The sequence below is a fragment of the Paracoccidioides lutzii genome (genome assembly GCF_000150705.2).
Source record: "Paracoccidioides lutzii Pb01 unplaced genomic scaffold supercont2.16, whole genome shotgun sequence".
In the NCBI taxonomy this organism is placed as follows: domain Eukaryota; kingdom Fungi; phylum Ascomycota; class Eurotiomycetes; order Onygenales; family Ajellomycetaceae; genus Paracoccidioides; species Paracoccidioides lutzii.
In genome coordinates, this window is record NW_015440962.1 from 489,470 (window position 1) to 513,798 (window position 24,329).

Consider the following 24,329-nt stretch of genomic DNA (forward strand, 5'->3'; position numbering starts at 1 on the left):
CACCACTCATTTTAATTGGTTAGATAAATTAACCTTAATCAAAATAAGGTTACTCCCGCCTTCCCCGTGAGCTTATTTCCTTGCAACAACAAACCAAATGTCTTAGCTAACACAAACCGCGTTCGCAAACAGACGAGGTCTCCCGGTCTTCCTCTTCAAAACCCGAACATGTTGTTGAATCGATGGAGTAGTTCAACATATGATTAGACGGCTCCATCAAAACCAGCAGTTCTAGTACCTAAACATGGTGGCCTGTGGGCGAATGACGGCATCGGACACAAACATCCTTCGATCGATCTCCGCATATCACTGGACAAGTCATTGAGGAAACTATGTAGAAAGCTCGGCATCCACTGATTGCAGGTTCCACACAACTTCCTGCAACCATTGTCGATTTCTACGGTGCTGGAAGGTCATTAGTATCCATTTCCCGTGATCTCTGGGGAGTTGGGGGACGGTTGCCTCTGTGAATAAAGGCTATCTCTACTTCAGAAGCATTAAACTAGACAAATGTATGATATCCAAGAGCCAAACCGAAATGTTTTTGATTGGATCTGGGTATACAGCGATACTTCAATATTGACTAACGGAAATATTTAACTGTCGTCAAAGATCCAATACAAATACAACACTATTGGAAAATTCGGAATGAATGAATAACACATTGATATTCTTGATATGGGATGGATAGATGACAACCTGCCCCTAGGCGGACAAAATTTCCGAAACATCAGAAAGGATTGTGGGCGTCAACGACGAATTCACAGCATCTCATCACCCTTCACTGAACATCTCTCGACCTCCACACTATCCATCATGCTTTTACGGTTTCTGCGCTTTCTCAAGGTCACACGCAACCGAGCCACCACAGACAGTCAACCTCGCACTTCCTCAGGCGTACGGACGGGGCAAAACTACCCCCTTCCCGGTAAGAAAACAAAGAAGAAAAAGGCATTCCCATATCAAGCCCAGACTATGAGTTTCGTTCCTCGCAGTCTACCAGTGGAGCCGCAGGAGATTGGCATGAAGCGGCCGCGTACTAGATGGCAATCACCCTTTGAAGGCTATCACGAGTGTTAGTTGCTCTCTGAGACTTCTCTATGAAGTTTCAAAATACAGAACAAACGGCGAAGGCAAGAAAAGAATGCAGGCAGGCTTACGGAAAAGGTGGACGGGGTCAAGGACAACTGAGAGTCTTGCGAAAATCCTCCCTCGCTTGTATCTGGCTGCATAATTCTGGAGGCACCTCAGCATGTCGAAAGGGGCCTTATTTCCAGTCGTGCCGCGGTAAAATCCGTTAAGAAAGCCGACGCTGCACTGAAACAAATCAGTGGCCTCTTGGTTATTTGCGTTGGCGGAGATATCGGCACAGATTCCCTTGGTTTGCTGGGCAGAGGCAACTGCGGCAGGGAGGCAATGAGGGCAGTGGAAAGTTTCATGTTGGCTTTTCTTGGTTGATGAAAAGTGGATCCAAAGAAGAGTTTCTGGGAATTCAGAATAGATATAATGGCTTGAACTTGGATGCTTGATATTCTGATGATTCCTCTTCATTTACCATGGTAAAATGGGGCTATTTATATTTGTGCTGGCGCAGGTCTTTCTCTTCTTCCTTCTCCATCTCTGCAGAACCATCCACTTCTACTCAATATTTTCATGAAGTTGGACCTTCCTCTTCAATCAAGGTTCTCATTTGGTGATGTTGATTCTTTTTCTTCAACTCCGGTTTCGGTATATTCCCACCTATCAGCTCCTCGCCCGCCCTTCCAATGGCTTCCAAATCTTTGGGATACCTATTCGACTTACATGTCTATCATGCCATCTCCAATGCGAAGTGGAGGCTGCTTTTTGAATCCCCACTCAATTTTAGAAACAATTCCTTTCTGCAGTCGGGTTTGGTTCACCCCATATGTCAATTAGTGTGGATTGCTGCAGGTCAGACTTGCCGCTTCTTCTTATATGTGCATACCGAGAGGGACACTGTCGTGGGACGAGATAGGCCACAGGTGGCAGTAATTTGGATACCGGAGGTGAGGTGTTCCCCAAAAAGAGCCTGCTGAGCTGCTGATCATTTTAGCTTGATGGGATCCGAAAATTGAGATTGCCTTCTTGCAAATGCAATTCTCACTATTTAAGAGAAACGGCAGGAGGGGGAGTGTGAGCTGAATTTGTCACTGAACAGCACACATGCAGGAAAGTGAGGCCGGAATTTTGGCCCAAATTGAAGTCAACAACTCATCTCCCCAACAGAGTTCTGACTTTGAGCCTCTTGGTAAGTTACCAAAGCTTACCTTGATGGAGATAGTTCCTGCTATACGTGTGGGCAGATGAAAGCAGATTGATTTATTTTTGGCATCTATGAAGTCCTTATGCGCATCTTGTAGGTACAGAAAGGATTCTAGACCCATTCCAGTGTCACCTCTCAGTTAGATATTACAAGGCAATGGCAAAAGGCAGAGAGCCAGTATTCCACCAAGCTCTGCTCCAAAATCAACACACTAGAGGGCCATTGATCCGTTTACTGCGATCAGTTGAGTAGCCTGGATTTCAATTTGATAGAATGTCTCCGGGCCTTGTTCGACTTTTGCGGGTATCTAAAGTGTATATCCATAACGGTCTCTTTTGAATTGAGCCACGAACAACCTGTTTTGATCTTTTAACGAGATTTTGGTTTTAACGACGATTCCTGCAAGGTTAACTGCGATGTCTTCTCCTCACGAATAACGTCAGAAGAATGGGCGATTTTCACCTCCCAGCCACCCAAGGGATGTGAATAAATGGCGTAGCGTTTAAAGTAACTTCCAAACCATGCATTGTGTCCTTCAGCCCGCCGCCACTGAGAATCGAGAAAAGTGATTTCATATTGTTTTGCAGCTGAGTTTCCTAACATCATTTTTGTCGTCTTTTCATCATATAATTGATGAGCGATTCTCTGCCCTTAGCGAGGCTAATTAATTTCCGATTCGTGCAAGAATCTCGCGCAGGATCTTAACACTCAGAAGAATATCTTGTCAACAATTTGCGGTTACAAAAAAAATGAAAGAATGAACATGCACAGCGAAGGTTGACACATCTCATAGAACGCAACTTCCACATTTCCAATAATCGCAGCAACGACAGCACAAATTTTCTGATGTATGAGAATTAGGACCTCTTAGCCTCTTGTTGAATCGGAACATTGAAAAAGCTCTGCTAGCCCAAAGACTGTGCAATCCGCATGATGTTTGGGAGAATCTGCAGTAACTAAACGATCGATGCCATTGGCTAGGTCCATTTTAAAATTTCGTTGCCTGCACGCATCGCATTTTCGGGACCCGTTTTTCGGCAACCATGCTGCTGCGAGACAAACAAAGCCAAAGGAACACTCCTCGATATCCTGCACACCAGTACCACAAACGCTCCAACCGCAGTTTGATCCGATCGCTGATGACATGGGAAAAGGACAACCTATACTACCAATCATGGATCTTAAGGATGGCAAACGCATGGTGCAGAGACTATCCCCTCACATGTGAATTTGGATAACCGTTCACAAACTAGAGCAATCGTGCACCATTTGCGTTTAAACTTTAATCCCAAGCCAATTGACTTGAAGTCAGAGGGATGATCTCCGTCTGCATGGATAGAATATTTCAGTTGCATCCCATTGGCAGGGTTTGACCTCATCCTCTACAATCTTCTGCAAAGGAGAACTTGAACAAGATTTCAAGCAATCTTTGCTATGCTATGAAGTTGACATTAAAGACTGCAACTATATAGTTAAGTCACGTGATTGGCTGATTAGGGTTCAAGGCTAAGCTGAAAACGGCATAGCACTTAAAGTTGGTTCCGCCTCGGTACTGCGCTAAACCTAATTAGGCAATATGAGATCACGAAGTCACGTGCGTTAAACGCGGTTGTTGCCTCCGACTTCGTCCAATGTCAACACGATTCAAAGTGGCCTACACCGGGGCGGAGAGGGAATTATCAGTTTCTATTCCACAACGTCTCGAAATTCACTATCCTGTGCGCTGTGTACATACCTTACTTGCTTTGGTTCTGCACATGAATTGTTTTACTGTGCTTAAGTCCCAACCTGTTAACCCACAATCGCAGAAGGGAGGAAAGGCTCCGTTCGTAAAAGAAAACGGATACACGGATCGCACACGAGTGCGCTGCTAAAGATGGGAATCAAACGCAAGTTCACTCTCAATGCTTTGCCAATTGTCTTCCATAATGCAAATGGAACTGCTTATCATGACGTGGTGCACGAAAATTTTCTGACCTTCGCCTGCATCCTTGATAGATCTATTCCAAATCATTCAGGAAAATGCCCCTGATGCAGTCAAAGCTGGTGAAATCAAAAATCATTTTGGCCGGAAGGTGGCGATTGTATGTGGATTCTATTCTATGTCTTGGTGGGAAAGTTACTGGTTACTTCCACATCTGCTGGCTTTTGAACAAAGTTGACAATTGACGTTTATTCCTTTGCTAGGATGCGTATGTAATAACTATATTATTTTTTACTCCAAGACCACGATAACTCCTTTTCCCAGGTGTGTTACGGTTTACGAATAACTAGCTAAGGGTTTTCAAACAGCTCCATGAGTATTTACAGCTTCCTCGTCGCCGTCCGCTCAGATGGCCAGCAGCTCATGAGTGAGACGGGTGAGACAACCTCACATCTAATGGGCATGTTCTACCGCACACTTCGCATCGTTGACAATGGAATCAAACCTGTTTACGTATTCGACGGTGCCCCTCCAAAGCTCAAATCTGGAGAGCTAGCGAAACGATTTATGCGCAAGTCTGAAGCGGCAGAAGCCCATGAGGAGGCGAAGGAAATTGGCACTGCAGAAGATGTGGAAAAGTTCTCAAGGCGTACGGTCAGGGTGACGCGCGAACACAATGAGGAGTGTAAGAAGTTGCTCAAACTTATGGGAATACCGTACATCGACGCCCCCACTGAGGCAGAGGCGCAATGTGCGGTTCTCGCAAGGGCGGGAAAGGTTTACGCGGCTGCGTCAGAGGATATGGATACGTTATGCTTTGATTCGCCAATTTTGCTGCGGCATCTTACATTCAGTGAACAACGGAAAGAACCAATCTTGGAAATACATCTGGATCGTGTGCTGGAGGATCTAGATATGGATAGGAAGCAAGTAAGTCAGTACTGGCAAAACTTAATCATTGCACTCTCCTCATTCCCTTTTTTTTTTTTTTTTTTTTTTTTTTTTTTCCCTTTTCTCGGCTGCTAATAGCCCACCCATTCAGTTCGTCGACCTCTGCATACTTCTTGGCTGTGACTACCTCGATCCCATCCCCAAAATCGGCCCTAACACCGCGCTAAAATTGATCCGCGATCACGGCTCCTTAGAAAAAGTCGTAGAGGCCATCGAATCTGACCCGAAGAAGAAATACGTCATCCCCGAAGACTGGCCATATAAGGATGCTCGGGAACTCTTCTTCGACCCTGACGTTCGCAAAGCAGATCACCCGGACTGCGACTTCAAATGGGAGGCACCCGATGTCGAAGGTCTGGTAAAATTTCTTGTTGAAGAGAAGGCCTTCAGCGAAGATCGAGTACGGAACGCTGCGGCACGGTTACAGAAAAATCTGAAAACAGCACAGCAATCTCGACTCGAAGGGTTTTTCAAACCGATTGCCAAGACCCAGGAGGAAAAAGCGACTTTGAAGCGCAAGCATGAGGAAAAAATAGAATTGCAGAAGAAGAGAAAGAAAGAGGAGGCCAAGGCGAAAAAGGAATCGAAATCTAAACCTAGAGGGACTGCGTGATCAACTTTGCAGGGTTAATTCTAATTCTCTTCAGCGTGTGTGTTTCGAGGTTGTAATATAGCGGAATAATCCTTTTTGTGGCGTTAGGAGGCACCAAATACCAATTGTTGGATATAACATTATCATTCATTCTGGGCGAAACACTGTCGTTTCCTAGACAATATATCAGTCGCCGTCGAAGCCGGATGTTTGGGAGGCGTGTTTTTCAATAACTGCTGCTAAGTCGAAAGATCCTAACCGATGTGACTGGCTTGGCATTTCCCCGCAAAACGATCCCGAACATCCAAGGAGGACCACGATAGAGATTCAACTCGAATAGAGCCCTGCCAATTGCTGCTCTGTTCCAACAAACACATATTCATAGCACCTAATAAACGATTTGGTTCCGTTAAGGGTGACCTATGTGCGCCTGTCTATTTCCCTAATCAACCGCCAACCAGAAAGAAAGCTGGAAGTCAAACGCGTCGGTTATGCATAACCGAGAATTTTCACGTATGGATCGGCTGGCTATTATTGAGTGCTCGTCCTGCGAGCTGTCTGAGGGGCTGTGGCGGCTAAACATCGTAGTGGCTTCCTTTCTCCGCGTTTTGTTAGCCAACCTCGGTCCTGGCTAATTCTGATTGATTAGGCATTGGTTGTCTCCTGAAGATCACCAGTCGCCTCAAATATGGTGTTACGAAACTATATATTCCAGAGTACATAGCTCGGGAAAACGAGGGGCTCTGGTGATTTGGATAATATCTGGAGATTGCGACTCCGTTGTCTTTTCTTGAGTTTAAGAGAGATCTGTGTGGGAGCCATTCGCATATTGAGGTCTTATCTCTACCATCCTTGTCTACCGAAGCCGTCAGTTTTCAACCGCTCCCAACATGCCGCAGAAGATCTACTATCACGACGGGCCGGACAAGTTTGTCGACGTGCCCAAATACGACCTTCTCACCTTTCTATTTGGTAATCTCCCACTCCCAAATCCTTCCCACCCCCCCCCCCCCCCCCCCCCAAAACAAGGGTTATTTGTGTTGATATATCTCCTGCTTCTTATATCCTGACCACCGCAAAAGAATCCGAACATGGCGCAGCAGTAGACGAGACCGTCGTTCATTTGGCCGCAGACAATCCCTCCCAAGTACTCACCAAGAAAGATCTCCGCGATCTCACGGAGCGCGTTGCCTATGGCCTACGCACCAACTATGGCATCGGTGTAAATGGACCCAACAAGGATGTAGTAACTGTCATTAGCTATGGACATCCTTTTGTTCCCGCTGCCTTCTACGGTACCATTGCTGCTGGTGGAGTATACTCCGCAGCCAGCCCGTCATCGACAGTTGCGGACCTAGCTCGACAGGTTACTGTTGGCAATAGCCGTTTGATAATCTGCGGGAAAGAAATGAAGGACGTCGCGTCTCAGGCAGCCAAGCAGTGCAACCTACCACTCGACCGAGTACTGGTGTTGGAATCGGATCCTTCTTTTAAATTCTGCTCTCTTGAGGGCAATGTTAATGTGATTTCCGAAGGGAAATTGACGTGGCAGCGAATCACAGATCCGACGGCGTTGACAGAGAGTCTCATCGTGATTCTGTGGTCGTCCGGCACAACTGGGCTTCCCAAAGGTACGAATTTCGGCATACCTGAAAACGCAGTCAAATGGCGCATGGGCATTAAAATTTGCTGACGTTATGAAATATCAGGCGTCATGATATCTCACGAGAACTTGGTTGCAGAGTCCTACATACCGAGCCTCTCAGTGCGTGCATGGGCAGCGAAAGAGATTGAAGCGGGCAGAGAACTTCCTGGTGTCCGCACTTTAGCTCACTTGCCCATCAGTCACATCGCAGGTTTGTTCGGCTATCTAGTTGGTCCTCTTTACGCCGGCGGTCTCGTGATTTGGATGGGTAAATACGAGTGGAAGAAGTTGCTGACTTACGCCAAACAATATGAAATCACAACCTTTTACACTGTCCCTTCTATTTTCCTGCGCATCTCGAAATCTCCTGATGTCACTGACCACTTTAAGCACATCACCCACGCTGTAACTGGAGCGGCGCCCATGGATGCAGAGCTGCAGGTTGCTGCAAGTAAAAAGGTGGGAGATGGCAGCAAGACCTTAATTGGCCAGACGTGGGGGTTGAGTGAAACGACCGGTTCAATTACAATGATGCCGAAAGGGGTGTATGACGAGACTGGCTGTGTTGGATATATTCTACCAAATGTTGAGCTGCGGTAAGAGTTTGTGATGATTGCCCACGTCCGATAAATTTGTCCTTCATTTCCAGATCTAAAAAAATTCTGTTTGTACTTCAGGATGGTCGATGATGACTTCAACGACGTCGAGACGGGGCAACCAGGCGAGCTCTTGGTTCGCGCCCCGATGGTGACACAGGGCTATTACAAGAACCCTCAAGCGACGAAAGACGCTTTCCATGACGGTTGGTTTTGCACTGGTGACATTGGCGTCGTAAGAAATGGGAAATTCTACGTCGTGGACAGGAAGAAGGTAGTTCTGATTACTTATTTCCCATTCTCTCCGCCCCCATCTTCTCCAATGCGATTACGGTCTTCTAAACCTAGAGTCTAAATTTTCCCCTCCAGGAACTCCTAAAATACAAAGGCCTGCAGGTTGCTCCGGCCGAAATCGAGGGCCTCCTGGATACCCACCCAGAGATCAAGGAGGCCGCCGTCTGCGGCATCCCCAGTCCGGAAGAACCAGGTTCGGACATTCCGCGTGCATACATCGTGGCTGACCCGGCCCGTATCAGTGAGCAGGAGGTTAAGCAGTTCGTCAAGGAACGACTGGCGCCGTACAAGCAGTTGCGCGGGGGGGTGGTGTTTGTGGATGAGCTACCCAAAAATGCCGTTGGGAAATTGTTGCGAAGGGAGTTGAAAGAACGGGCGAAGAAGGAATTGGGATTGAATACAAATGGGGGTGCGAAGCTGTGATTGGACCATTTACCTCGGAATTTTGCTTGTTGGGGACCATTTCATATCATTTTTGACTTTAGTTTGACCATCCGTGGTTTCAGGAATTTGCGGGCGATGAGAAAGATTTTTCTAGATATATACCAAAACATATAGCTAAATAGACCGTTAAAACTACATCAACTTTTTGAATCAAACTGACGACTTTTGCAATAAATAATATTACCCGGGGACTTGATTGTGAACTTCCAAATTTTTTACATCCCATCCCGTTTTCTCTAGGACATTTTTAATATCGAACTCTTTCCCATCAGAAAAGCCACCTGCGACTTTCTTCATGTGGGATAGTTATTTACTGGATTCATACTCGCAAGTGAGATAACCAGTTATGGTTTTCTGGATATATTAGGTAACTAACCTTTACGATCTGGGTTGGACGTACGGAAGAGAGAGGGGCTTCGGGCTGGAATACCAGGTAAGAAATAGTTAATCGTACCTCTGGTTTAAATAGAGAACTCTCCGGTCGGTCACTGTTTTCTTCGTCTTTCTTCGATTGATAACCTCGAAAGAGCTGCCGAGGCACGTCGCCAGCATATTGAGAACGAAATCCCCGGATAACTAACACCAGAGCCACCGAGTGGTAGTATGTAACTATGGAAAGCCAGCTATGAGCTGGAGGGTTCAGCCCGCGTATTTACACGGTAGTTAAACTAACTCCAAGACAACAACCCCAACTCGAGCAACAAGGGCTTCTCTTGAATACTTGGAAGTAAGTACATGATCCCGCCCCAGAATATTCCTCGCAGGAACATCCACGACCTCACAGGTCATGGCTGAGAGCGGAGTCAGTTAACTTCTCCCCACATTTAAGCAATTCAACGATTAAAGCTCTGCCGCTTAACGCTTGAGGATACCGAGGTTAAAACCGTCAATTGTCTGTACGAGACATAGCCACCAAGCACAAGCCCGAGGGACAAAGATGTTTATCCTTAGGAAGCAGAGGATAACTGCTCATAAACATGCTCGATCTCAAGGAAAATCTTCCACAAACTTGTTTTCATTTCCTGGTTCTTATTCCCTTCAAATCAAGTGCTCAACGACCAGGTAGAAACTCTCCAAGATGTCCTCCCAAGCCGATCTAAGCGTCTCCAACCTCTTCTCCTTCAATAGCCATGTAGCCCTGGTCACTGGAGGCGCCTCCGGGCTTGGGGAGATGGCCGCGCAAGCGCTGGTGCAAAACGGCGCCAGAGTCATTATCGCCAGTCGTAAGGAAGCCGAATTGAAGAAATGCACAGATCGATTGAACAAACTCGGCCCGGGAACATGCGAGTACATCGTCGCCGATTTGAAGGATAAGGCTGGCTGCGATTATCTGGCTGCAGAGGTCAACAAGAGAACAGACAAGCTAACAGTTTTATTAAACAATACCGGCGTTACATGGTGAGTGCACTCGGAGCCTCCGGGGGGGGACAAGAGGGAAGATCTTCCATGTTGCCCAAACTGGCCATTTTCTAATCGGGGCATGAGGATATAATCAAATAGGGGTGCATCATATGAGGATTTCCCCGAAACTGCTTGGGATAAAGTTATGGCATTGAATGTCAAATCCGTATTTTACTGTGAGTTCAACCCAACAGTCGTATGACCAACTATATTTGCCAGATCACTGACTTAAAACAACAGTGACTGTTGGGTAAGCAGAGGACCGCTGCAGAAGTTATCCCCTTTTCGGCGTGTGGAATGTGAGACGACATGAACCTGACATATACCAAAACACAGCGTCCTACCTCTTCTCAAAAAGGCCGCCTCTCCTCACATGCCAAGCCGTGTGATCAATATCTCCTCAATGGCAGGAATCTCAACACTTGACCCCACAGCCACAGGTGATGGAGGACTCTCCGCCCCAGGAACGGGTCCCTTCAGCTGTATGTGGTCCTCATCCCTCTCTTTCTTGGACCCTATCCGTTCTCGGTAAACCCTCGTTCCTAACCATAACCTCTTTTTCTTCTCACAGACGGTCCATCAAAGGCAGCTTGTATCCACCTTTCCCGACAGCAGTCGTCAAAATTCGCTCCGATGAACATCATGGTAAACTGCGTGTGCCCGTAAGCCAATCACCCTATCTCCAACCTTACATGCATGCAAAAAAAAATATTTTTCAACACAAAAAAAAGAAAAGAAAAAAAAAAAAAAAATTCAGAATGCCTATTGACAATTGCGATGTATAGTGGTGTCTTTCCCTCCCGCATGTCGAATTTCGGCATCGAGAAATACCTTGGTACGCTTTTACAGGCGCAACCCACCGGCCGTGTCGGAAAGCCAGAGGACTTTGCTGGTCTGATTCTGTTCCTTTGCAGCTATGGCGCCTCCCATTTGACCGGTAACGTTATTGAGCTGGATGGTGGAAGTAGCCGGAGTGGATGGAAAAGTGGTTCGAGAGAGAAACTGTAGGGTTGAGGTTGTTTAAGGAGGCGGAACGTAGATATGTGATCCTATGTTTGAGCTGCAAGTATGAGGAGGTCATTTCTCTTTACCAGGTTTCTTTTACTACCTTTTAGTTCATTGGCCATTGTGCACGAATGTGTGTGTGTGTGTGTGTGTGTGCCAGTATGTACATCGAAAAAATATACAAGAATCACAGTGCAATATTAAATGAAAGTTGCAATAAATCATCTGAGCTGTCAGTGAGGTCATCTCGAATACTTGCCTTACCTGTTTCAGACCATCGCTGAACGAATAGTATACAAACTACCCAAGTACGTCTCAAAATCTGTGCTGCTCACATTCCTTTTGCCAGACCATAAAAACTCGTTCAGCATGTCGGCTCAGTAGTTGATGAGCTTCTGCCGGTCTCTGCTTCGATAATTGGCAAAGTCAACTCCAACTTTTCTCGAGGACTCCCGTGAGATGCCCCTAGCAGAGTTTCCCATATAGTTGTCTCTCATATCCCATTTTAACGTCCTATTTAATCAGAACAGCAACAGTGGTGCATCGATCACAGCCACCGAAGACGGCGGGCAATGTAAACTCCCACCTCCGATAACCCTAGTGACATCCATATCCCATAGTCAGCGGCAACGAAAATCCCCACGGGAGGAAAACTCCCAGAGTTGATCCAAACGTGGCCAGGAGAATGCATGTGGCGACGTCCCACCCGTCGATGACAGCGTCCATCGCCATGCATCCAGCCACAGATGCCACGTTGAAGAGAACAGCCGTCAGCACATCCATGCTACCTCGTGCACCCACGGCGCGAGCGTAACTAGGAAGATAAAAGGACGGTTAAGAAGAAGCCCAGTGCCTCGATGACATTGCAAATCTCTAACAGGGCCAGAGTCGAAGTCAAGAGGAAATAAAAGTTCATGGGTGATGGTCCGGGACGTTTCTAGGTATCGTAGCTAACAAACATCGATGTACAGAGTATTTATGTACTGGCAAAGCAAATATAAAAAGGGCGTATGACATAACTAGCAACGTTAACTAGTTAACTAGTTGCCATTATTTATTCTTTTAGGAAAACACAGGTTTTGGTTGAGTTTTGGGGCAAGGTTAGCTAGTTATTGGACGGACGGAAATGTGTCGACGACGGGCGTGTCAGGTTCATTTACACTCCAATTCATTTCGATAGAAAGATTGCAGATTAGAGCTCGTTCGAGAGCCCGTCTGTTCTTGTTTAAAGACGCTTGATATTTAATCCACGCACCTGTGAAAAGCGCCAGCTCTCTTTTGACTATTTTTTCCGACGGAACTGATCCTCTCAAGGTTGATTTATTTGCGGCCGAGGGACGGGGTGACCGAGCAGTGACCAAACGGTTCCTACAAAACGTCTATCTCTTATGTGCTCATCTCCCCAGTTCAGACCTTATACCTGCCGGTATTCCGCCAAATAAAAGAAGTCGTTGAGCATGCAAAGTTAACAGTGCTTATGGCGACAGTTTACCGCGGTTCTGTGGAGGTAGTTATCCAGGCATACTGTCGAAAACACCTTGATATATTATTACATTTTGTTCCACTGACGTCGCACAGAAATAATATTTTTCAAAAAAAAATAAAAAAAATAAAAAATAAATAAATAAATTTATACGGCACGATGCTCCGAATCCAAGGTCGCACGGCTCACTGAATATTCCGTTGTCTTGGTTATGTACTGCCCGCTGCTATCTGTTTCCAGAATTTGCTGCTGATCGTCCTCCATGCTTCGAGTATCAATTTGCGACGACTGGCTCATATCCTTCATAACATATGCTGTGTGATTCTGGGAATCGATCTCCGCAAAGTCGAAGCCCCCCATTGAGGCGTGCGATCTAGAGCGCGAGCTGCGATCGCGGTATCGCTTTCTCGCCGAAGAATCCCCATTTCCATATCCGTAGGTGTTACCCGGTGTTGATGAGCCACTCACAACACCGAACTTCCGCATAACTTTCTCGAATACCGACTTCAGAGCTGGTAATGATGCGGCGAAAAGACCAGCATTGAATTCGGCTCTGCAGTCATATTAATTAGAGACGTTACTGGATAAGGGCATGAGGGACAAGCTCACTTCACCCAGAGCGTCAAATTAACGGCCGTATACGTTGGATCTGTAACATTCACGAGATTGGGCAGCTCTGTGGCTTTTGCAATAGCACATGCAGTGGCACTACGAAAGAGGTCAACAGATCGTCCACGGTAAGTGGTAAGCAAAATGCAAATGCCCTACATCAAGCCGACTAAAAACACCCCTCGCAATGCCCATCTATTGTATAGGGAAACTTTGACTTTGGAGAGGTATACAAGAGGTCCAATCGAAAATGCCAAATCCGTGACAATATTGCCAACTTAGTATTATCAGCACAACACACACAAGGTACTGTTTGGGTGATATTCCTCACCGGTTTGGATATATGACATGACTAAATTAACCTTGGCAGGCCAGCACGTCCCGGGGATCTTTGGGTCTTTGTTCCAAATTTTCTTCATTGGCCGGCAGCCTCCAAAAGTTGTGGGGAGAACGGTCAAGTTAACGAGTAGACTGAGTACAATGCACGCCGCGATTACGATGTTGAAGAACTTGCTCAGATCGAGCCGGAGTAGCGAAGTGCCGAGTCCAACTTTCAAAAGCGCCATCGCAATACCATTGCATAAAATCGCGAAAGTTGAACATTTCATCGCCTGGACCACGTCGGCAATGTCCAACGTCAAGAACGGCTTCCCGCTTCCATAGACGACTCCGGCAATAGTTAAGCCTTGTCCCGCAAGGCCTGACAGCTGGTAAAGATATCAGTCAATAGCCCTATGGTTCACTGGATCGCTCAGCACATACCATTGCGAGAAACAGGAACGTGTCATCCCATCCCAATGTCCTGGCCGATAGGTGTCGGACCACCAATCGAGCGCAAACGAACACAGCACCAAATATGGTCAAAGCCAGAGTCACCGCAAATATCTCTGGTCCACGGTCACGCTTGGAAGCCACGTCTGCAGCATCCATCTTTCACAGCGAAACCCCCGATTTTTCCAGTATTGGAGAAAATCGAGCAGGATTCCCCCCACCCTGAAATCACAAATGCTGTTCCAATCTGGAGATCAGCCCTAATCATGAAACTTTTTCAGATCTGTGATAACGATTGAAACTTAGGCTGGCAAGCAAAACGCACATAGATATCAATATGAAACAATGGAGCAAACAATGGTCTGTATTGTATGAGTTCTGAAGGATGAATAACAAGGGGCATGCAAAAATTCGCCTCCGCAGATGGACCTCGAGAAGTTAATAACCATCAGGGTAACCATGCTGTTTGGCTACAGTATGTGGAGAGGGTCCGTACATGGAGCACCATACTGGGACTAATGCCCGAGGCAGAAACGACCCTTGACAGAATTCAGGTGGTGACCACCAATTTCCTTGCTAATGACTCTAGAACAATAAGAACAATGGACGACTCCCAGATCTCATTTTTTTAAAGTCAAACACTCCCAACGATATAGTTTCGACGGAGGGATTGGGCGTCGATATGACTGGTCCAAGTACCAATTTTCGACTCCAAATAATCATCTGTTGCTGCCAAAACCCTTGTCGTAAATCCACAGGCCAAGAGAGTTGCAACCTTTACTATGAATATCTCGTGGTGCATCAGAGTGGATCTCTTTAATTTCGAGCTGGTTCAAAAATCGCAACACAGCTTGCCCCCTCAAACTACCGCCGATAGACCAATAAAAACCCAATCTTGTGATACAAACACGTCGATTGAGGAAACAAGAATTGAGCATTGAATGCTGTACAGGAGCCTCCAAGGCAATTCTGGTTCAAACGTTCTTTGCTGAAGCGGGATTATTTGTGTTATGCAGAGCGATTGTAGACCAGCGCAGGCCGAGTGAAATTATCGAGACACCTACCAACGCCTGGAGTGTGTGGATCGATCCATCGCTATACAGTCAGTGGAGTGCATAGTTTTTGTTTTTTCCAAGAGAACATCTCAGTCCTCCAATCAGAGTTTGGATCTACTTCTGGACTCTCAGCGACAACGTCCCTGGATCTGAAATGTGCGGATGCTTGGCTCGTTCTCCATAGAGGTGATGGGTGGATGTGAAATCCGGCTCCTCAAAGATCTACACTTGACTCGATCTTCTGATGAAGGAACTCAATCAATGATCGATCACCTTAATGCCATATAATAATACTAACCCAGGCTCCCGCATATCCCCAAACCAAAAGCAAAGCTCGCACACAAAGATCGGGTGGAAGGGACAGAGGATTAAAAAGCTGCGCACTATATGCAGATTAGCGTGTAGGATTAGACGCTACTGGGAGAATACGTTCTCACTTATTATAAACTTCCTCGGAGCTGCCATTCCCGTAAGCCTGCCGTCCGGCGACCTCCTCGGTTAATCCAAAACTTTGGATTACAATGTCTCCTCCGGAATATTTCACTTGACTTTGAATGGATGAGATTCTCTTTTTTACACGTGTAGAGGCCGTTTTAGGAGCCCTTTTTTTTTTTGGCTTTTGAACCGTAGCGGTGGCTCATCCCAAATTTCTCACCGACTTTCTTCCCACATGTTTTGCAGTTGTTTTCCTGCCCAGTCGGAGAAGTCCTTTATGGGGCTCTTGCTGTTGGACTCTGGAGAGACTAAACTTTGCCCAATCGGACACTATGAAACCAAGCGTGCAGCTCGCATCCTTTGATGTTTGAACTTGAGGAACCGACCCGTATACACCCGGCAAACAAGGTCGACAACTATACGTTAGCGGCATTTTCGGTTTTTTACCTCAATTCTCCTTCCTCTGCCCCAGGCTCTTCATGGAAACCATGATGCTTTTAAATGTGTTCAGCCACTCCTTCGCGAGACATTTCAGAGAACGATGAGATTTCCTCTAAACGTGTGATATTTTGAGACCCACATTTTTAGATTTACGAAATAGGACTGAATCTCTTGCAAACCAGCAAGAGAGTATCAAGAGGAAAGGTCCCCGCTTCTTTCAGAGACTTCGTCCGTTGATTAGCGAATAATGCCGAATTGAGTTTTGCGAGTCTACAAAAAAACTTTCAAAGTTTGTGGGCTAGAGTCCCAAAGATTAGGCTCAGGGACGACCCCATCTAGGCAGTCAGTAAGCTTCTATCTTCAGGCGCTGTGCGTGTACTTGGATTTTGGACTAAAGATAACCAGAGTCACTCACTGAAGTCCAACTTTGTTCAGCAACAGATGCCAAATAAACGGCCTTTGTTTTCATGTTTGTGCGGTCTTCATGCCAGAGTTCATGGACCACCCCACTTGGGGTTGTTCGCATGGATGTCAAACTGTGGATAACAGAATCTCGCGAAAAGTAACGGCCTAGCAAAATCCCAAGAGCAGGTTCTCTTTGTTGAATCCTTCAAATTCTCCATCCAATTCCGTAGAACCTTTTCTGAAATAAATCTGACAGCGCCTCCGCCGCAAGCCACATAGCTCGCCAAATTTTCCAAGTCTGAGTGTTTTGCCGGTCTGCTCAGCGCCAGTTCTAATTATGAAGGTGGAAGGACCTCGGGAATGCTTCAGAAACCTAGCCAGGCTCTGCCTAGTCTTACCTCTACCCATTCTAGAATAATTTTACCAATAATCCGGCAAACCACTTTATCCATCCCATAACTTGCATTAAATAAAAACAAGAACCTGTTCACAACCCGTCAGGCCTCCTCAGACAACTTGGGGAACATTGGGTGTCCGATTTTAGATATTTGGAAGTAGTCGTGCAAAACAACTTATCTTATCCGTATAGCCGTAACGATATGAATATTCAACACCAGGGAGGTGACGGAGATGAAGTCAGTTTCTCATCTTCCACCATCTTGCTTGCCCAGGCCCATTTCGCCCAGCTCTGAGTGTGGCTGCGCCATCAAACTCTGGCGGCTACCCTAATCTCCTCACTGCCGCCCATCGCAGCTATTGGATGCCCAGCGATCGTGACAAGGTTCATTATCTGACCCTTCTCCGCAAAGAAGCATATACAATGGCTCGTTATGCGCTTGAGAACATCCGCGATATCGGTACCGCTCGGCAGGAACTGCTTCCGTGCACAAAACAGAGCCCAGTACGAGAAGGCAACTACACCCTCATATAAGTGCTTATTGTAAAGCCAACCCAACTTCAGTCCCTAGTTATTTCCACACCTAAAGCCAATGTCATTGGTGCTGCGAAATAATCACCCCACCTCACTACCTACGTAGAGGCATAAGCGATGAGATGGCGAATTTACCAGCAGGTAAAGCAGACGCTCCATCACCACAGAGATGTAGTGGTCGGGTCTTCTGCTTCCTGACCACAGACCATATATGAATACGGTGTCATTTCTCTAGTTTTGCTCCACATCACTCAGTCGCTCTTTTAGATTTTCTTTTCGGTCGTTTTGTCAGATTCCGCCTCCTTGCTCCTATTTATCGAATGGTCTTGAACCATGTTGCATTCATTTATTCTCTCCAGAGCTTCTCGTAGTTGGTGGTGTGCCTTGCTCCTTTTTGCTTCCCTCGTCACGTCTTCGGCGGTGACGAATGGCCGCGGGAAATGGGAGAAACGTAATGACAATGAGTATGATTACATCATTGTTGGAGGTGGATTAACGGGCCTCGTCGCTGCACATCGGTTATCAGAGAATTCGCGTGGTGAGTTCTTCAGGGTGTTGGATTTCCTTTTCGGTCAATCGACCAGTCTTCAATAGGATAATGATATCGGAAGTGTCAACTGGGGCCGCTGAATCACTTGAAACTAAACTGCGCGCATGTGCCGAGCAGTATCCGTCCTAGTCCTCGAGTATGGCGTTATTGATCGAAGCGATGCCACCAAAATTCCATACATGGGCTCTTTCTTGAATTTCCCAAATATGTTCAACATCACAACGGCTCCAGAGCCTGGTCTTGAAGGGAGAAGCTATTCAGTCAGAGCTGGCTCGGTTGTTGGTGGTGGAACAACTGTTAATGGTAAGTATAGCGTTCCTGAGGACATCCTATAAAACCGTTCTCGTTGGCTAAAAGAATTATGCTCCATCTAGGCATGACATACGACAGAGCATCAGCTGCCGATTACGACTCCTGGGAAAAACTTGGGAATCGAGGCTGGGGCTGGCAAGGTCTCCTTCCGTATTTCAAGAAGAGTGCCCAGTTCACACCTCCGCCGCAGGAGGTCGTTGATGAATACGAGTACACCTATGATCAGTCCGCCTACGGTAGCCGCAGCCCGTTGAAGATTACGTACCCCCACTGGCAAGCCCCAGACCTCTATAAGATGTCCGATGCATTTACTGAGATGGGAATCCCGTTCCGCAATGAACACGCTAGCGGGGACGCGATCGGCAAGTTTTGGGCTCCCGCTTCCATCGACGCCAAAACCATGACGAGGTCGTCTTCGTTGACAGCTTACTATGACACTGCCAGCTCCCGCGATAACCTCAAGTTACTCACTGAGCATCAAGTCATCAGGCTCACTTTTAACGAAAACAGCAAAAACGTATCAGGCGTAAAAGCTATTAACAGAAAATCAAATAAAGAGGTAACTTTCCGTGCTAAAAGGGAAGTTATTCTGGCCGCGGGAGCTATCCACACTCCTCAGCTGCTGCAACTGAGCGGTATTGGGCCCAAAGCAGTTGTAGAAGCCGCTGGCATCAAGTCCAAGGTTGACTTACCTGGTGTCGGAAGCAATCTCCAAGATCACCCGGTCGCTTACTTGAACTGGAGGGTTGCCAACAACTTCCCGGAGCCAAACGCCATAGCGATAAACGCCACCTTCGCTGCGGAAGCGCTGGAGCTATACAATAATCTCAAGACTGGCCCGTACACCAAGGCACAGACTAACATGATTGCATTCCTAACCTTGTCCATGATCACCGACGACGTCGATGCTATGATCAAGAGCCTGAATGAACAGAACTCAGCCACTTATCTTCCAACTGTGTACTCCAACAGCGCTCTTCTTGTCGGATTCGAAGCTCAGCGCAATATCCTCGCTAACCAACTTAAAGAAGGCTCCGTCGCAGCGATGGAACTACCAATCTCGGGTTCAGGGTCGGTCCCCAACTCGATCCAAAAGCCTCTCAGCCGTGGAACAGTCCACCTCAACCCCAACAACCCTCGTGGCGAACCTATCGTAACGTAAGTTTTACCATTTCAAAATGGAAAGAAGAAGAAGAGGAGGAAGAGGAGGAGGAGGGTCAAGGCAAAACCAATCATAAGTCACTTGAACACTAACAAACAATCTCCCACCCAAATAGATACCACGCCCTCAAAAACCCCTTCGACCGCGCCTTAATAGCTACCTTCGTCAACTTCACGCGCCGCTACTTCAAAACCACAGCCCTCGCCAGTCTAAAGCCTGAAGAAGTCTCGCCCGGCGTAGAGGCGCAAACAGAGGATGAAATCATCGCGAAACTCATTGCAGGCGGTCCACTGTCATTTGGCCCCTCGTTCGCACATCCCAGCTGCAGTTGTCCCATGATGCCCCGGGCCAAGGGAGGCTGCGTCTCTGCGGATTTGTTGGTGTACGGAACGAAGAGGCTTAGCATCATCGACGCGTCCATCATGCCCATTATCCCCGCTGCTCATTTGCAGGCGAGCGTGTATGCCATTGCGGAGAAGGCAGCGGATATTATTAAGAGGAGAGGTTAGAGAATTGGTTAGGTGGGGACGGGCACCCCTCTTTTTTGGCTTCATACTCCGACGGTGTCTGTATTCGACTTTTCTTTGCTTTTTATTAGGTTTTGACGTGTATTAATATAATCATCATCTGTTCTTGTTCGGTCAGTGGAATAATACAAAACAATAACCCACGTCACTCTGGCGGTCATCGCATGGCTTAAATCCTGCTTCCACATTCGTCATCCATTCAAAAGTCGTACAGGTCAGGGCCCTCTAGCCTTCAACATCAGACGTTAATAGTTCTCTAACTGCCAATCGACGTCAGTAACAAGAACCGCACCCCCATGTATAACTTCTTCCTCCTTTTGTATACATCCCATCAACGCGCTTCGGGAAAGCTTCCCAACATCATCACCTCAAGACCACTCATATATCCATCAATGCCCCGGACGCGATTTCGCAACAAGTAGCATCCACCCGCCGTCGTCCCAACAGAAATATCCCTTCCTCCCAAACCCATCCCGGCCAGCCAATAAACTTACCCATCATCATCATCATCATCATCATCATCATCATCTCCGCATCTCATCTTAGACCCCGCTCCCATACAATCCGCAAATATATAACCCGAGAAGCAGTCATATGCGCTGCTCGCGTCGATCTGTTGTCGTCTCCGCCGGGCTCGGCTATTCATTCCTCCGGCCGGCTGAGCTAAGTGGCTCGTCTTCTTGGCTAATTAGTTAGCCGCCCGGCGGTCCTTGACTATTACACATATGGTATAGCGGTGGCGGTGCCGAGCATGGCGCCACCGCTAACCAGGTTCGGTCTAGTTACCCGCGCGAGGCTCTGGTTCATAGATCTGTTGTCATCATAGTTGGACAGCGGGAGAGATACGGAGTGAGTGGGATGTTAATTTGAGGGAGAAGTTGTATGTGTATTAGAGGACGGGGGATTGAACGGGCGAATTGGATGTGAATTATCATCTTGGTTTTATGATGTTTTATCTCTCTTCTTCTTTAATACTAATTTTGTTGGGTTTGGGTTCCTTTTGGACTTGCATTTGGCAATCTATATATAAATATATATATGGAGTAGGATGCATGTATATTTTCATAAAGAGAACAATCAACCCTGACCTAAAATCGATATTATTCTCTTTTTTCGCATCAGTCAGTTTAATTATACAACTAACAAGCGCATTTAAAAATACATATAAACTCAAGTCAATGAGACCGGTTGGCGTTGATTTTGCACTCTGCAAAAATGAATTGAGCGCAAAAGCGTGTTGAAGCACTCATCAGCTCCTGCTCCAAATCATACACAGATGTCTGATACAAAACTCCATAATAGAAATAGTAAGTGAATTTAAAACAAATATACCTTGTATATCCACTACTATCTATTATTCGATTCCAACAGATGAGTATGTATTCTGTGGGCGAGTGCCGGCTAACTACCAAATTCTCAACACCAGGAACCATCAGCCTAAAAAACACTTCGCGATTAAAAACACAACGTTGCCCTGTCAGATCAATCTCCCTGAAAGACCAGATATATAGAAATACCCGAAACCTCATAGATATCCCATTCCCACACCAGCAGAGCTCGGTGGATCTTGAACAAAGCATAAACACAGCAAGCATATCTCATGGAACGCGCCGGATAGGCCATAGTGAAACGGCAGGTGTGGATGGCCAGACATTTTCTGAATTATAGGTATTACAGAGCTATACGAATGTAGAGTAGTTGGTGAGCATCTAGTTCTGTTCTATTTATTGTCTTTATCTGCAGTGGAAATTGTTTTGGAGTTGGAAAATTTATCTATTTGATTGACTGCGGAGGAAGAAAGCCCAGGGTTCAATTTTGAAGCATGCTTCGTTCAGAGATCCTATCCTCCCTCTCTCTCTCTTCTTCTGGTCTATTTCTCTCGAAAGAACTGCGAAAATCTTAACAGGAAGCTGAATAGCAGTCACATTAATGATTTCTGAGATTTATTTCCGTATAAATTTCTCGTTGTGCATGCGATAATCTCATGGCCAGTTTCCACTTGGTCGGCATAGTTCAGGTGTCCCACAATGGCCGGCCTGTGAAACACTCCTTGAGTCTCCACGAGCGCATCGCAATTCTGACAGGTCAAAAAATTGCATTTCAAACCCGCAGCTTCCATTTCTAAATGAAATAAATAGCAGAATAGTAAACAAAATAAAATGGGAAACAGTATTTCGCAGCGTTGAGCAAAAGTTTTGCTTGAGCTGGTTGAACTTCTTTTCGCTTCGGTTGTGCAAATTTAGCGAGAGGGCCTGCTGCCCTGGTTATTTATGCGAGGAAACATAAAAATCCCAAATTAATGGAAAGGAGGGGATTTAGTAAATAAATAACATGGCAATCGAATCTGTGAGCAGTGGAGAATCAGATGATTACAGTATGAAGGCTTGAGTCCGTGGCGTGGTTGAAAGATCAGAGATTGCAGTTTTGCAGTCTTGTTACGAGCGAAGTATACCACAGGTCGTGATCCTCAACGGCATGGGGGAAAGTGATGGTAAATGCAAAATATGCAAATTAGACAGAACCGGATATCCCAGGCATTTCTACAGATGCTATAGATATTTCCCTTTCTTAATCATTTCCCCTCTTCAAGATCTTTGCGATGAAGTTGGTTTGGTTTGGTTGAGAGATCATGAGTTGTGGACTGATTCTGTGATCTAATGGTAGCCAAAGCCAGGGTGTATTTGACAATGTTCTTTAGTGATGCAGCCACAACGATAGGTGTTTGAAGGGTGAAAATATAAAAATACGATGGAGATAGGTATAGATATTAGCATGAACCAGTAAATAAGATAGAACTACTCGTGGGTTGAGAAAGATCAGAGATGAAGTAATTTAAAGGGGTGATTGGAGGGGTTGGTTGGTTTTTGGTGATGCGCAGATGTCAGCCGGTAACAAAGATTGAGACTGTGGGGAAGGTTTTGTAGATCAACCAGCCTCACGACTGAAAGCGAACAGCTGCTGTTCTCCTCTGTCGAATGGCAAGGAATGTATCGAAGCATGGAAAATAGGAAGGGATAGATAGTAGACTATTAAACAACCTTGACATGGTAAATAAACGGTCCTTTGTCTGTGGTGCTCTTCAGTGGTTAGTATGTAGGCCTGCTCATCAAGGGCCTGATCCTGCTCTTCGTAAACAGAGAGGATAATATATATATATATATATATATCGTGGAAATGTAAAAGAAAAAAACTTGGAAAATTTGGAAAATCTGTTGAATCTATTATCAGATATTGTTCCGGCTTTCAAAATAGAAACATCATTCAAAATGTGAGAAGCTGTTGGCATTTCTCCTGTTGCATCGTTGGACATCATCAACATAGAATGGATGATAAATGGTGAGACCAGAAGAGAATCAATATCTAGTTTCCTAAGTTACCGACCTTGCGAAGGGCCCAGTCAGACCAGTGGTTCCAAATATCAGGTCGAACGCGAACAGCACATTATTCCCGAGCAGCCATTCAGTATTGTTGTGGGAGGACATAGATAGAACCAGCAGCGAGCCTGTCGATGGGCTGAGCGCGGTTTTGAACTCCATCCACATCTGCCATCCACGCAGCAGGCATTTTACAGATACATGCATGGGCCACCAACCTGGGTAAAAACGTAGGTTCCTGAAAGGGGTGCCTCAACTATATTCAAACAGGTACAAGATAAAAAGGTGTAGCAGAAACTTTGTCAACGTCGGAGAGATAGTTACTTAAAAGTCACTCACTACAAAAACCAAGCCGATTTCTCCCTGATACGAACTTCAAAAGTCTTATGCTCAGCCGACAACAGAATACCGGACAGAATATCCCAGCAGCCAGACACGAGAGGGACGGTGAGAGCTACGCTGAATCAGGGGATCAGTGGGACACACTGGCCAACATGAACAAATGTGCAGCGTTGGCCAGTGTTGGGGGGGGGGCGGCTGGAGTGATCCTGCGCAGTGCCCTGTGCTGCTATAAAAGGCGCAGAGCCCCGCTGTCTCGCCCACGCTTTCCCTCGCCCACTCCCACCACCTCTTCTCCCACCACAAACATCCTACAACTGCCAAACAACAAACAAACAAACAACCACCCCAACAATCAATCATCATCACCGTCATCGTCATCAACAACCACCAACCACCTGTATACAACCAGGTCTACTACACCCACACTGTTGTCCTCTCTGTTGATCATCCATCTGTCTTAATCCCCACAAACACGACAAAATCAAATCACTATGCCTCCCAAGAAAGCTGCCGGCTCCAAGTCCTCGGGCACCGCTACCCACGCTTCCTACAGAGGTATTGTTCCCCCTCCTGATCTTCCACCACCACACCCATCTCCCGTCCTCTCATCGCTATATCCGTGATCGCGTGCTCTTGCTGATTCCACCCATATAGATATGATCAAGGATGCCATTATCAATGTGAGTCCATCATTTTTGCGCCACGGTCGCTTGCTGTTCGCAGGCCCGCGTGATCGCCTAAAAAGCTAGCTTCGTCCGCAAATGCCAAAAAGTCGCCACGTCGACTGGCAACTTGC

At 46.4% G+C, this 24,329-nt stretch overlaps 11 protein-coding genes across 11 annotated transcripts in view; 8 read left to right on the forward strand and 3 right to left on the reverse strand.

Annotated features, from left to right (window-relative positions):
* Nucleotides 1–816: 816 nt before the first annotated feature.
* On the forward strand, nt 817–1,080 carry PAAG_05987 (hypothetical protein; the record flags this gene model as incomplete). Its single annotated transcript, XM_015845750.1, has 1 exon — nt 817–1,080. The coding sequence occupies one exon, from the start codon at nt 817–819 to the stop codon at nt 1,078–1,080; it is 264 nt and encodes an 87-aa protein (XP_015699976.1).
* A 1,104-nt stretch (nt 1,081–2,184) lies between these two features.
* PAAG_12129 (hypothetical protein) lies at nt 2,185–3,512 on the forward strand (the record flags this gene model as incomplete). Its single annotated transcript, XM_015847657.1, has 3 exons — nt 2,185–2,269; nt 3,078–3,132; nt 3,266–3,512. The coding sequence occupies 3 exons, from the start codon at nt 2,185–2,187 to the stop codon at nt 3,510–3,512; spliced, it is 387 nt and encodes a 128-aa protein (XP_015702732.1).
* Nucleotides 3,513–4,580: 1,068 nt separating this feature from the next.
* PAAG_05988 (DNA-repair protein rad2) lies at nt 4,581–5,772 on the forward strand (the record flags this gene model as incomplete). Its single annotated transcript, XM_002792154.2, has 2 exons — nt 4,581–5,138; nt 5,251–5,772. 2 exons carry the CDS (start codon nt 4,581–4,583, stop codon nt 5,770–5,772), a joined length of 1,080 nt encoding a protein of 359 aa, XP_002792200.2.
* An 869-nt stretch (nt 5,773–6,641) lies between these two features.
* On the forward strand, nt 6,642–8,709 carry PAAG_05989 (4-coumarate-CoA ligase; the record flags this gene model as incomplete). The annotated part of the gene is made up of 5 exons (XM_015845751.1): nt 6,642–6,723; nt 6,834–7,382; nt 7,461–7,992; nt 8,074–8,266; nt 8,362–8,709. 5 exons carry the CDS (start codon nt 6,642–6,644, stop codon nt 8,707–8,709), a joined length of 1,704 nt encoding a protein of 567 aa, XP_015699977.1.
* A 201-nt stretch (nt 8,710–8,910) lies between these two features.
* On the reverse strand, nt 8,911–9,519 carry PAAG_05990 (hypothetical protein; the record flags this gene model as incomplete). Its single annotated transcript, XM_002792156.2, has 5 exons — nt 8,911–9,021; nt 9,107–9,151; nt 9,185–9,259; nt 9,312–9,339; nt 9,404–9,519. 5 exons carry the CDS (start codon nt 9,517–9,519, stop codon nt 8,911–8,913), a joined length of 375 nt encoding a protein of 124 aa, XP_002792202.2.
* Nucleotides 9,520–9,808: 289 nt separating this feature from the next.
* Nucleotides 9,809–11,139, forward strand: PAAG_05991 (hypothetical protein; the record flags this gene model as incomplete). Its single annotated transcript, XM_015845752.1, has 5 exons — nt 9,809–10,128; nt 10,231–10,311; nt 10,468–10,613; nt 10,703–10,793; nt 10,917–11,139. 5 exons carry the CDS (start codon nt 9,809–9,811, stop codon nt 11,137–11,139), a joined length of 861 nt encoding a protein of 286 aa, XP_015699978.1.
* A 1,627-nt stretch (nt 11,140–12,766) lies between these two features.
* On the reverse strand, nt 12,767–14,158 carry PAAG_05992 (hypothetical protein; the record flags this gene model as incomplete). The annotated part of the gene is made up of 5 exons (XM_002792158.1): nt 12,767–13,172; nt 13,229–13,327; nt 13,388–13,505; nt 13,560–13,935; nt 13,991–14,158. The coding sequence occupies 5 exons, from the start codon at nt 14,156–14,158 to the stop codon at nt 12,767–12,769; spliced, it is 1,167 nt and encodes a 388-aa protein (XP_002792204.1).
* Nucleotides 14,159–14,400: 242 nt separating this feature from the next.
* Nucleotides 14,401–15,118, forward strand: PAAG_12130 (hypothetical protein; the record flags this gene model as incomplete). The annotated part of the gene is made up of 2 exons (XM_015847658.1): nt 14,401–14,556; nt 14,963–15,118. 2 exons carry the CDS (start codon nt 14,401–14,403, stop codon nt 15,116–15,118), a joined length of 312 nt encoding a protein of 103 aa, XP_015702733.1.
* A 2,481-nt stretch (nt 15,119–17,599) lies between these two features.
* On the forward strand, nt 17,600–19,799 carry PAAG_05995 (hypothetical protein; the record flags this gene model as incomplete). The annotated part of the gene is made up of 4 exons (XM_015845753.1): nt 17,600–17,804; nt 17,931–18,119; nt 18,191–19,286; nt 19,406–19,799. The coding sequence occupies 4 exons, from the start codon at nt 17,600–17,602 to the stop codon at nt 19,797–19,799; spliced, it is 1,884 nt and encodes a 627-aa protein (XP_015699979.1).
* Nucleotides 19,800–20,307: 508 nt separating this feature from the next.
* On the reverse strand, nt 20,308–21,440 carry PAAG_05996 (hypothetical protein; the record flags this gene model as incomplete). The annotated part of the gene is made up of 2 exons (XM_015845754.1): nt 20,308–20,480; nt 21,335–21,440. 2 exons carry the CDS (start codon nt 21,438–21,440, stop codon nt 20,308–20,310), a joined length of 279 nt encoding a protein of 92 aa, XP_015699980.1.
* Nucleotides 21,441–24,024: 2,584 nt separating this feature from the next.
* Nucleotides 24,025–24,329, forward strand: part of PAAG_12131 (hypothetical protein) — a gene marked incomplete at both ends in the record, with an annotated part of 1,647 nt that continues 1,342 nt past the window's right edge. Inside the window, 2 exons of the mRNA XM_015847659.1 lie at nt 24,025–24,088; nt 24,188–24,213. Coding sequence (XP_015702734.1) covers nt 24,025–24,088; nt 24,188–24,213 — 90 coding nt within the window. The remainder of the gene's footprint in view (nt 24,089–24,187; nt 24,214–24,329) is intronic.